The 13,779-nt window shown below is 46.3% G+C and overlaps 1 protein-coding gene across 1 annotated transcript in view; it reads right to left on the minus strand.

Moving 5' to 3' along the window:
* The window catches only part of VSNL1 (visinin like 1), a 510,638-nt gene extending 498,247 nt beyond the window's left edge, over nucleotides 1-12,391 (minus strand). Inside the window, exon 1 of the mRNA XM_086926304.1 lies at nucleotides 12,048-12,391. Coding sequence (XP_086782430.1) covers nucleotides 12,048-12,281 — 234 coding nt within the window. The 5' untranslated portion in view covers nucleotides 12,282-12,391. The remainder of the gene's footprint in view (nucleotides 1-12,047) is intronic.
* Nucleotides 12,392-13,779: the final 1,388 nt, after the last annotated feature.

Consider the following 13,779-nt stretch of genomic DNA (forward strand, 5'->3'; position numbering starts at 1 on the left):
CATAGAGATTACATTTTTGCCCTAACTGTTTGTTGCTTCAGTCAGCATCCTGGGTCGCATTACTGTGAATAGCTTTACTGTTGGCCTTCATGTATTCCTCCCAGACATATAGACAAAGGGGGAGGCAAGTGTTGGCAGGATGGGTCGTGACTTACATTTCAAAGGGCTGCCTCCAGCACTATCACAAAGGAACAATACAAAATAATTTTGTTACCCTAGACTACTTGGACCCTTACCAGGGAAAGAAAGGAACTTTCCAGAACGAGATGTTGGGAGGGTGGGGGAGGGGGGTAGCTATGAAGTTTCCGCCACTTCAAAAGCTGGCACTAGTTATAAACATTGAACCTCCAGAACCACTCATCAGATCACTTCTGGACCTGTGGAAGACTCAGAAGAAGAACCTCTCTGCTGCCCTACTGCTGACAGGACTGCCCTGTTGTGTATCGATTTAGATTCTGTATGCATTTCACCATTCATGCCCTTATATAGGTACAATTCACATTGCCCTTATATAGGCATAGAAATCCAGTCTTTATTTAGGCATAGCCCCTGCTACCCAAATACAGGCATGGCTATTTCCATCCGTTCATCTACGTCAAAACGTTTTCTTAGAAAACCAGACTCTTAAGCTGAAGGGACTTCCCCTAGCCTGGATATTGATTTCTCCAAGAACTCATTTATTATGCATGTGAAGTGAAGTAGTGTGGCTCACTGGTTAGAGGCGGCAGACCCGAGAGCAGAGGACGGCCCGGGACCAGGGTTCGATTCCCGGCGCGGCAGGTTTCTGGACCAGGGTCAGCGGACTCGATAATTCTCTCGCCTCGGTGCCCACTCTGATCAGCGATCACACTCGGCAACTCTGGGCATTAGCTTGCCTCATCTTCACTAACGGCCCCACCAGACCGCCGGGGATGCCTGGTCTCACCCTGGAGATACCCATTAAGGGACCATCTCTCAGGGAAGCCAGGAAGGGTTTCGCAGCGGTCGAAGCGCCTTGAGACCCTACGGGTAAGTAGTGCGCTATATAAATGCCAATACATTTACATTTACATTTACATTTACATTTACATACATGAACATCTATTCCTTAGGGGTTCATTCCTGACATTCATATGCCCGACTTTTACGTCAATACTGGAAATACCGTATTTTAGAAGCACCAGTTGAGTATTTTAGCCTGTGTTATTAATGTATGTATTTTTATATATGTCATAGCAACAGACAATGCTGTTACAGTATTATTTTATATTACTGTTTACACTGTACACATTATACTTCGCATTCTGTCTAACGATTGTAGCAGTTTACCTCTCTTGCATGAGAAAGAAGCCTGTTCAATAAATCCTTTTATTGAAACACCTTCTCTCTATTTCTGTGCAAAACTCTGTAGAAACGAAGCATGCACGATTGACTAGGTGAAATAGTTATCTATTATTTCCATGACTCCGAAGATATTGTTCTGGTTGTAGGGGAAACAAAGTTGTCATGTTTATGCGGTTGTCAGGGACTAATCCCTTCTTGTTTATTCGAGAAAGTTACTAGAGACCTCTGAGTTAGCTGGCACACTCACAATTAAGTTTAATATACTCGATAGAGACATACTGACCTCAGTCCTATGTCAAATCTATAGTGTATATTATTCCAATGCGCAGAGCCAATTGCGAATATAGGAACTACACTACAGCCCTGCTGCCTGAGAAGGAAGCCTGGGCCTGTTCCTTGAAACCAGGACCAGCAGAGTGACTCCAGAGCTTGGTGGCTAGCCTCCTGTGTAAGCTACAGGAACATAACAAGTTCCAGAGACCTGTTCTGTACCTGCCCGGATTACCAGACCCAACTGGACCTGCTTGTGACTGGTAGATGGCCTCTGCTGGAGTAAGTACTGATCCCCAAGATGTCCCCCAGGTCATGGTCCATTGACTGGCATCAGAGTGTACTCCTGCTGGTCTAATTGCTGGTTGGCTTGAAACGGTCTTGTCGTGATGCAACTAAACAAAGTATCAGGCACCTCAGCACCTTGAAGCTCCTGATCAGCGGCCTCACGAGAACTGATGCAGCGTGATGCAACTCAAGAGCAGGAGCTTGCATCTCAGCACCTTGCAACTCTAGATCAGTGGCCTCCTCGGAGCCGACACAGCATAACACAACACCGTGCAGCTTCTGATCAGCGGCCTCATCAGAAACTATGCAATTTGACGCAGCTCAGTGCAGGACCTCAAATCTCAGCCCAAGAACCACCAGGTACACTGTCCAGCAGGCCAAACTTGGTACCCAGTCCGTTTTCAATCACGGTCGGGCTGAACTTGTGACTTTGTCCTGGTCCAGCACGACCAGATAACCATTGTTGGGGCTTTGTACTTTCTGGTGATACTTCACTTAAGACTTTGAAATTACATGTCTCCAATTCTATTGACTGGATTTTTGTCATTCTGGCATAATTTTATTTACTATAATTTACTCTAACTTTCTAAATTGAAGTTGAATTTTTCTTATGTTGTGTTTTCACTTTATTACTGTTTGTATGCTGCATATTTACTTTACACATTGCCTCGAAGTTAAACCTGACTGCTTTTGCGCCAAGATACCAGAGGATTGAGCACAGATTGAAGTAATTGTTAATATGGAAATTGATGCATACATCGATGAAAATGAAATATCGTCTGTTAGAAATGGGGGTCTCTAGTTGGCAGAGGTAGGTACCTTTGTCCAAATAGGGACCCTTGCTTGTAGTCAGGGTAAGGGGGCTATACTCCTAAATAACCTCTGCTCATCCCCGTGGTAGATTTTCACGAGCAGGCAGGCTTATCTCAGAGGCAGTGTGTAAAGCATTTGTGAACACATACAATAATACAGTGAAAACACTTCAAAGGGACACCACGCTAGTTTAGAAAAATAAGTGATCTTTACTAGACTTAACACAAGACCAAACAACAAAAATCCACAATACTGTAATCAAAAATAAGTCTTTAAAATGGTAGAAAATAGCTTAGTTCAATGTAGATGGTAAATGCAACACTTTACTCGCAAAGTACCTTAGATGCGTCTCGCAATGCAAACAAAAGCGTTGCAGGGAAGTTGGTGCTCCGTTCCTTACACTCAGGGGAGGGGATGCGTCTGTTTCTTACTGCTGCGCAGGGGAGGTGATACGTCACTTCCTTACTGTGTGGGGAGTTGATGAATCATTACTGCCTGCTGCCCGGTGATGATGGGACAAGATCGCGTCAAGATGTGATGATCCGGTGCAATGAGACAAAATGGCGTCTTTGATGTGATGCGACAGCGTTGGATGCAATGAATGCATGCCTGACAGCCGTGCAGCAAACTCTGTAACTTATGAGCCGCGACAGACCCTGCGACGTGCTTCGTCGGTGATGCGGCAGCGAATAGCTGCGGCGGTACAGCTGCTTCGGAGATGCGACAGCAACTGCTGCGGCGGCAACACACTTCTCCTTGTTGCATTGCGCTTCCAGCTCCCAGCGATACACAGTCTTTTCAGAGGGGCCACACAACAGTAGGCACCTCTCTGCAGGTAGAATTCCCAGCAAGGGAATTCATGGGGGCTGGTGGTGAAGTCTTGTATCTCTGAGACTTCAGGTAGGAGGTAAGCATACTTCAAGCCCTTGGAGATTCCTCTTCAAGATGATGAAAAGTTCACAAAAGCTCTCTTCCCCTTTCCTTGGCAAATAAAGTAACCACTGTAGGCCAACCCCAGTAATAGCAAACAGCACAGGGGCATTCTCCTTCTTCAGCTTCCTTGGTTCTTCTCCTTGGCAAAGGTTCGTCTTGATTCCCAGAAGTGATCTAAAGTCTTGGGGTCTGGGCCCCCATATTTATACCAGTAAATAATTTGGTGTCTGAAGGCAGATAGTGCCTGTGCCCAGCCAACCCAGTTCTGTGCAGCTTTTTGGCAGGAGGTGGAAATAGCATTGTTGAAAGCAGCCCTGACCCAGGTAGCTGAAAGCAAATCTCCCTCCAGTACTCTCTATTCTATGAAGGCTCAGGTCAGTGAAAGGAAGTCTCCTCCCCCTACTCTCTATTCAAAGCAGGTCCTATTCAGCCCATCCCTGACCCATTGGACTGCTGGAGCCAAAGCCCTCTCCAGCCCCCTGTCACTCACAAACCAGACATGGAATACACAAACCTAGCAGAGGCATGCTGGATGGTTAGGCAAGAAAATACCTACTTTCTAAAAGTGGTATTTTCAAACACAGAATATAAAAACCACCTTCACTAAAAGATGTATTTTAACATTCTGAGTTCAGGCATACTAAACTCGAATTTCTACCTTGTTCCCTGAGTCAGTTAGGATTATAAGATATTATAATCAAACTGCCCATTCTAGCATATGGGAACAGGTAGCCTTGCAATAGTGAAAAAGAAATTGGCTATAATTAACTATCAGGACGTGCCACACACATCTGGGCACGCCCTACCTTTTGCATACAATGCCCCCTGCCCATGGGGGTACCTTGGGCCTACCTTAGGGGTGACTAACATGTAGAAAAGGGAAGGTTTAGGGACTGGCAAATGGGTTCACTTGCCAAGTCGACATGGCAGTCCCAGACTGCACACAGGCTCTGCAATGGCAGGCCTGAGCCACATTTTACAAGCTGCTTCTGTGGGTGGCACAGTCAGTGCTGCAAGCCCACCAGCAGCATTTGATTTACAGGCCATGGGCACACATGGTGCACTCTACTAGGGTCTGACAAGTAAATAAAATAGCCAATCACTGAGTCACTAATCCAGTACAACAATTTACAATAGGGAGCACTTGCACTTTGGCACTGAATAGCAGTGGCAAAGTGCCCAAGCATCTAGACCAGCAAAAACATAGCAAAAAAATAGGAGGCAACAGTGAAAAAACTGGAAGGGAGATCTCCTAACTCATGGGAGCTTATTGGCACAGGACTCTTCGCTTAATAGCATGCCTGACCGCATGGCAGCCTACTCAAGGCATTTAAATGAAGAAGCATGATAAATAAAATGAACACCTCAACTTTACTAAAAGGAATTAAAATTACAGCATCACAGACTACAAATGCCAGGGAACAATGGTGAGACAGTGAATACAGCACACGCCCACTGGGGCTTTGTCAAGAATAAAGAACCGGAAATGCAAAGAAATTGTGTGATCGAGTGTCATTTTAGCGAGCCCATGAGGAAGGGGTGTCTAACCCCGAAACGCGTCGGGCACAAATAATTGTTTGTTGGAGGCGGAATAGCATGCTGAATTGAAGCCCGGGGGCAGAGGACTGTCAACTACTTTCCAAAAAGCTTCAGGGCATCTTGCGGTTTCATATATATATATGTATATATATATATATATATATATATATATATATATATATATATATATATATATATATATATATATGTATTTTATGAAGAATTAAATGCAATACCCTTTGAAAAAGCAACAATGTTAATAGTTGAACAAACTATGAAATTCAGGGATTGTTTAATTGTTTAACTGCATGTTATTGCCCGCTTTATGTACAATCGATTTGCACGTCAAACTGGTGGTCTGTTTTCATTGTTTATTGTACAATTAGTACTTGGCACTTTAAAAAGTTTGAGTTGAACCGGAGCCACATCATCTGATCAAGGACAGACTTGGCCGAAACGCGTCATGGCGGACAGTGCGAAAATTAATTGGAAGAATTTGGCACAAATTCAATCGGCATCTGTGTCCTTTCGTCCAGTGAATGGGAACTCAAGTGAATGGAAAGATATATATATATATATATATCTTCATCATATGCAAATACGAGCGTCAGTCACATCGAAGTTTAAATACACTCGAGTCTTGAACAGTGAAGAAGGACTACGGGTTCCAATCACATCGTTTTTCAATAAAACCATATTTTGTGAATATCAGGGACCAGGTAACGTCATTTTGTTTTTTGTACTCTTCAAATACTGTGATTAATGCCCTCCATTAAGTAATGTTTGAGTTCATAGGCCCTGGTTCAAAATCCTTCGGACTACAAAGTCAATCATGCATTACTGAAGTATTTCCAAAGTCCGTTATGTCCCTCTTTTGGAAACCTTGCAATCTTTGCCTTGTGAGCTAAAATGAAATCCAAACGCCACACCTGGTCTCAAGAGGAACACAGTAATTTTCACTGTATATTTTTTTAGGAGGAACACTGCACTGGTTTTCCTGTTAACTTTCACATAGTAAGAGCATCAATATACAGCCTTTTCCATTAGTTCGGGTGGTATGAGGTAAAAAGAGCAGTGGTTCCCGCTATATGAGTACATGACTCAGGATTGGGTGAAAATGTCACCACTTGGTGGGATGATTGTTAAGGCAATGAGTACATTACTCGGTAAATTTCTAACACACATAGTTTTGTATGCGATATATGTCCACTGCCAAATGTTATTTCCGGAATTGCTGGTTACACACAATTAAATGCCTGGATACTTCGCTATTAAATGGTGGGATCCATTGTGGAAATTGATTATGTTTATGTTTTCAGAATAATTGCCATATTTTGATGATTTGGATTTTATTTTTTCAAGATATATAGAGTATCGTGGGTGTTAAATTTATTGACATATTATGTTAGCAACGGCGAATACGGACCACATTGGGACCACTTAAGAATTGAGGTGGTATTCTTAATCACATATATGTAATTGTAAATATGAGAGAATTACGTTGAATTAATTACGTAATGGTACTCGATTTATGCAGTGGTTCCGTGCCGAACATTTTTTTAATCAACTTTATTGGGACACTGTAAACGACGAATTCACAACATTATACAATGTGGCTGTTTCTGATACTCAAACTAATGGAGTTGTTTTATTAGATTGTATCAATTATGCTTATTGGATTTTTATTATCATTAATATAATTTCCTTGATTTTAATGTACATACATATTTACCATGCATAGTATGTTCTCTATGTTCATGAACTGTCACCCTTATTTTGAATGGAGTGTGCTGGCACAAATCACTTGATAACGGCTAAAAGCCGAAATGGGTCGTCTTGGTGCACAATAAAGGAATTGTGCAGTCTCCTGGTGTGCCGCTCCTTTGTTTTCTTCATTTTGAAAGATGTTACTTTGGAAATCCTTAAAGAGATATATTTATATTCTCTCATTCTCACATCTGTTGATATTATTATATAGGGGTTGGACACCATGACCCACTTGCGACTCTGCATTTCATGAGTCATCAACTCAGTACATGTGAATGGCATGACAAACGTGCATGACAAGCGTCGCCGACTCGATGAAGAACAACTGCCTGCAGCTGAACACAGACAAGACAGAAGTACTGATCTTTGGCAAGAGAAGCAAAACATGGAACGACTCCTGTTGACCGTCAGACCTAGAACCTGCACCCACTCTCTCCAACCACGCCAGAAACCTCATCATTGACAACATGCTCATCATGAAATCACAGACCAACGCCATCATCTCTGCCTGCTTCCTCACTCTATGCATTCTACGTAAGATCTTCAAGTGGCAACCCCTACATACGAGATGCACCGCCTGACTGCATTACGGCAACGCCGTTTATGTAGGAATCATCATCATCATCATCATCATCATTTTATTGTGTGATTAATTAAAATCATTACAATGTTTACAAGCGATAAAAGCAGTGCAACAACAAATATAACAGACAAGTAAAAATTAAAATGAAATCGGATTATAAGTGTATCAAAAATTGTTCTCTCAGTTATCATATTACTTGGTAAAAAGCGTCCTAGGAATCACTGCACACCTCTTACAGAGACTTCTGCCCATAAAGAATACCGCAGCCAGACTCATCCTCAGCCTTCCCCGACACACTCATGTCACACCCCAACTCAGGTAACTCCATGTACTCCCCGTACAAAAGAGATGCCAATTCAAGTTGCTGACCCACACACACAAGGCACTACACAACCAAGGACCCGCCTACATTAACCACTGCCTGAACTTCCACCAACCGTCGAGAAGACTACACTCCACCTCCCTTTCACTAGTCCACACTTCCCGCATCTACCGAAGCAGAAGTGGAGAACGCTCCTTCTCCCATATTGCAGCAAAGACCTAGAACAGCCTTTTCACGCACCTCCAGACCATAACCTCACTTCTGGAATTCCAAATGGCCCTCAAGACCTGGCTGTTCGAATAAGCCTCTGGTATCTACAAATGCATGAATACCCTATTGGGTGATTAGCTGTGCTTTATAAATCCTGCTTGATTGATTGATTGATTGATTGATTGACAGTATATTATACTGGTTCATCTGCCTGCATACTATACATATGAATAAACACCCACGCAAAAAAATGTTAATTGGTGCAATAATATGTTTATTCTTTTAATATATCTTTTTTAATTTTCAACATAGGTCAATTACACATCAACCTTTTGATATGACACATATTCAATACATTCTGCAGGATACAGCAAGTCACATTGCATTTGTGGCTAGTATGACAAGTAACATATCTACAGTAAATTTTGATTCCTCAGACTCTAGTAACTAAACTGTCTGTGTCCACCTAGTGGTTGTGAATCCTAACCTAATCCATATGGCATCAAACCTGTCATACCTTAAACAATACTTTTCCCATTGTTCCTAATATCCTCCAGTCAAATACTCTGCAGGAATCGCGGCTACTGTGGGTTGGGTCGGAGCAGGCCAATCACTGGAGACGTCCGGGGCAGGTAAGGCACTATAACATGTTTGTTTAACTGTTCTGTGGGAAGAAGGCCACAGCTCTTGAACGCCCCCCAGCGCCTGGAGACCCTTACAGGTGAGTAGTCGCGCTTTACAAGCCAATTGATTGATGATTGATTGATGTAGAAAGCAATAGTGCATTGCTCACTAGTACATACTTAATCCAGATCATTCCGAATATTGCAAGAAAGCAGTGTTCAGAGTCTTTCAAAATGTTTCCCCAGTGATACGATATATATCAGTATTTTTTTTCAGGCAAGTTTTATTAGGTTTTTGCGTATAGAAGATATATAGCAGTAGAATTGTTTAATAAATATGGCGTATCTGTACAATTTTTATGAATCTCCTCGCAGATGATCAGAGGTAGTTGCCTCAGGATCAATGCTATTTGGTTGAGTGTTCGATCTTGATCAATGTGTCTGCCTAAAGTTAGCTGCAAACGACGAGGCTCCATTGGGGTGAAAACGGCTCTAACGCCTAGAGCGCCACTTTAAGGCGCATGGAATGTACTTAAGGAGGTCGCTTACGTTGGCGAAAGCCAGCTCTGCGCCAGGGTCTGCTGCAGGGATGACAAACGACTGCGGAGGGAGGAGGGGGTGGGGGCCACGAGATGTCAAAAACAGGCTATGGAGCTGTGGCAGCCTCTTCGAAATTGCCCCAGGGCAACTAAAACACATTTCAAAACAGCTCGACAACAAATGTTTTCAATTCTTAGTGTTTAGTTTAAAGGCTGTAACCTTTTCGGAAAAGGGTGCAGCAATCGTCAGCACGGTGTATTTGTCATGGGCAAAAAAAAAACATTTATTCGGCAAATTTGCCGCTTTTAAGGTAGTCTGTTGTTTTAAGAGCGCGCGGCTCTGCCTCTCGAAATTTGAATGTGGTGTTGTGGAACACTGATTATTTCAGCTACCGTTCAAAGTGTATTTTTTTTTTTACGGGGAACAGTGTCAAATCTTTTTCTACAATAGCGCAAAAGGTCACATCTCTTCAGAAATGGACGACCGGCCCAGAAAACGAAAATTGTGAATGGCAGTGCATTACAGATGTAATATGAGGCTTATGACCCGCATCGAAGCCCACCACACCTCCCCCTCGCTCCCAGGAATAACACTGTAACCAGCTCGCACGGGAGTCAGGGGGTCACGAGGCGCAGAGCAACCTGTGTAGTAGGGTTTGTAGGGGGGACGCTGCTTCTGCCCTTGGTCTGCAGGGAGATTTTTCACTGCGTCCCAGAACCTGCTGCCTAGTCCAGCCCCCCCCCCCCCCCCCCCCCCCCACCTGCAGCACCTGTACCGGCCCCCGAGAAATAGCGGCACACTGATCGTCCACTTACATGCCAATGCCAGTCCGAGGCCCCCACCCTTGCCAGCGCCCACACTGACAATGGTCATTCAATTCCCCTCCCATAATCTGTCACCTGTGGGGGCACCACTCCATACCCTCTCCGCATTCTGCTGTCTGTCTGCCGGTGCCCACCACAAGCGAGTCTGTCACTGCCCATTCAATGCCCCTCGCGACTTGGCATCTGCCAGGGCCACTCCATGTCCCAACAGCATCTCGCCACGTGCCTGTAAATGTCTACCGGACAGGTGGCAGCCAGTGCCCCTCAATGTCCACCGCACGCCCATAATCGCCCGCGCTACACTCTTTTTTTTACCAGTATCCCTCAATGTCGCCTCTGTATCTTTCACGTGTGTGTCAGATCCGAAGGTTGCCACAGCTGTGCCCTGGTAGCACTTCTGTCTGAACTGCTCATTGTTCAATACCCCGCCTGTGCCCAGGCAACGCTCCTCTCTGTCCTGTCACTTGACTGATGGGGAATGGTGCAGTCACATCTCCAGGACCTGCCCGCATCGCACGTCCCTGACACGCTGCAGCGCTGCCGGGAAACACACATTGAATCAAGAGCACGTCAAGTGCACGCACTCTGCAGGGGGGTTGTACAAGCTCCGCAGCTCTCACGTGGTCTGGGCATACACAACAGAATCCCTATGGGAGCTTCCCCGTCGTGCCACCCTGCCTCTCTGCCACACCCCTCCTGAAACTCCACCCCACCCCATCCAGTGCTGAGGGCATCGGGATGTCTAACTACGAAGTAGAAACCAGCCATCATGGCCCAGGGGTGCTCTGAGGCGGGGTGAGCTGCCATCCCACGGGCACTCTAACAGCAGCTTCCTCCCTTGTCCTCGACTGCCTCTTCCAACCCTCACAGGCCTCGCAGGAGATGTGTATGTTTTCTGTATCACTCGGTGTCAAGCATGTCAATGCCAATTTCGAGAAGTTTCCCATTTTCCCAGCGCGCCACATTGCTCTTTGAGCACATGCCGCGTGTGCTTATTTATTTTAGTTTTTATATAGCGCACAGTGGTACACATTCCTATAAAACAAATACAAATACATAGATCGAAAATCAGGACAGTTGACAGGACAGTTCGAGTCCAACCAAGTCCGTGGTTGAGCACGAGGGGAGAGAAATAGCAAGGAGGGGTATAGTGAAAGCAAGGGTGGGAGAGCCTGTCACGTTTTTATCTAGCCTTTGCAATGCCACCTGCACGATGCCGCCTTACCAATGTCCTTGCATAATACCACTGCACATTTGCCCCGTTCAAGGCACTTGAAAGATATCTCTGCGCAACGCCCATCGCAAACATGCATACTGCCCCCCATTTGCTATGCACATAGAACAATACACCCGTACTTCGCTCAATGCATAATAGCCCTTATCAACCCACATGTGCAGTGTTCTGGCACAATTATATCCATTGATTACCCAAGTTCAATGCCCCGACGTAAGGTACGCACACATTGCCTATCCACCGTGTTACATATCGAAAGCTCATGAAAGTACCCCCTGCATAATGCTCCAGGTACCATGCTCCAATTATGCTTAATTGCAAGAATCCAGCGCATTGATGCTGCACTATATTCACTACTCGGCGCCCTTTCACTGTGACCAATGCACACAACTCCTGGGTGTTGCTGCTGCCCATTGCCCATACAAAAAGTCCCATGTACATTATTACTCCTGTGTTGTACATACGCACCCTAACCATGCATAATAGCCCTGTGCACAAAAACTCTGTAAATTACCCTTGAACGTCGAACCCGTACAGTGCCACTCTATATAACAAAGCTCTGCACGATGTCCAGAACATTAGCGCAAAGGTTTTATACAGCGCTGCGTGAACAAAACCCCCCAGTACACTGTCTCGGCAACATGCCCCTGTGCAGAGCCCGTGCAACAAGCCCTTCCACAAAGTGCGCTCACACTTCGCGGACTGCACCCCGAAAGGCATCCCTGCTCAGCCCCATGCAGAGAGCTCCTGTACGGATCTCCAGTTCGGAAACACTTACTTCGGGTGTCTGTGCTGCACGGTCCCTCGCTGGAAGCTGCACGGATGGAGGCTGGCAGTGATGGAGGATGGCGGGGGCGCGCGCGGTGACTGGAGCCCGGTCCCCTGTGGGTGTCACGCGCCGCCTCCTCCTCGAGCCCCGGCTGCACGAGCTGCGCTCCGTCCGTCTGTTTAGGCAACAATGAGCAGGAATCTCCCGGAGAGAGCTGCGCGGTCCCCGGGAGCCCCAGCGCATGCGCTGCCCTGCCCGCTGCTGCCGCCGCTGTCAGGCTCTCGCTCTCAGGGTGCACGCGCCGCAGCGGCTAGTGCTGCAACATCTGGACTATCACCAGAGCCCGGCGGAGGTACAGGAGCATCAGCCAGGGCGTGCACTGGAGCCTGGGCTAGACACTCAGGCACGGTCTACCTGTGTTACACAGTATCACCGATTGTGCACTTGTCTCCCAGTAGAAACAGCGAGCACTTTATGAGAAACACAAAAGCTGTAACCTGTGGCTTTATATCCGGAGAGGATCATGCAAGCATCATGGAGTGGCGGGGGCCCTTGCACGCGGCCCTAAATGGATACATGTCTGTCAAGTAAGAGCCACACCCTAACCGCGCACCAGTGTTATGCAATGTGTGCTTAAACAGACCACTCAATTTGAAATATACCAGGCGCTGCTTGAGGAGATGGGGCCATGAGGTATAGGTTGAACATGGGCTGTAAACCATTTGTTTACATGGATCGTGCTCTATCCTGGAACTGGTAATATAACAGGGACTTTGCAGGGTTCATGTAGTAGGGGCCATTCACAATGTGTATGGAAGGAATGCTCCCGCTTATAGACTGTGCATCGTCGTGAACTCGGTACAGTTGACTAATAAATAACATGGCTGCATATAATTAGGAGCCACGCGCCGCAGTCAACTCGGATAGCGTAATTTGCATTGAATATGGACCGTGCAATATCCGTGGAGCTGAAACTAGGCAATATCTGATAGTAGGAATAAATAACAGCTATATGGGCTGGTATGCACGACCGTGCGCCTTCCCTTGCACCACCTTGACAGTGCACTCTTCCCTCGCCATGGAAACCTTCCCTGGTGGCTGTGCATCGTCGGGATGCCTCGAGGCTCTGACGAGCTGACATTCCAGGAGCGAGAGTGATGCGCTGCCACAAAGCTAGCGCCGGACATGTAAGGCACAGGCTGCGCTTCGAAGCACGTTAGTGCTAGAGGTACAGCTGTGAGGTGTCCGGGGCCGCGCGGTCCTGGTTCTAGTAGATGGCGCTCCCCAGGGTCCGAGCTCTCGGCACCTTGGCCCTGGCCTGAAAGGGGTGCGGACGGACCAAGACACTCAAGGTCGGTATAGTCTCGAGCGAGACAAGACTGGGCTGTCTGCTGGTCCCTGGGCGGCATTGAAATGCTGATTTGAAACGCCACAGGAGAGCCCACGGTGGAATGTATGCCAATCAAGTACACAGGCACCATTCTGACAAGGACAGGTGGGAACGGAAGCAGGAATTGCCAGGGTGTGCTCCTGGCTAAGATGGTAAGCCTTAAGGGGGTGCCCACAGGCTTTCGGACTGACTGTGGATATTTGTTATACCCTGCTCCATCTGAGCTACGTCAGTCTCATATCTCCCAAAATAGCGTACGGGTGTTTGTCTCACACATGCACACTTCGGGATCGGGTTACTTCACAAGGGCTGCCCAAACCATGGTCTTCTTAGAGTTTCTTGCGGGTCAAA

The sequence above is a fragment of the Lissotriton vulgaris genome, chromosome 6 (genome assembly GCF_964263255.1).
Source record: "Lissotriton vulgaris chromosome 6, aLisVul1.2, whole genome shotgun sequence".
NCBI lineage: Eukaryota > Metazoa > Chordata > Amphibia > Caudata > Salamandridae > Lissotriton > Lissotriton vulgaris.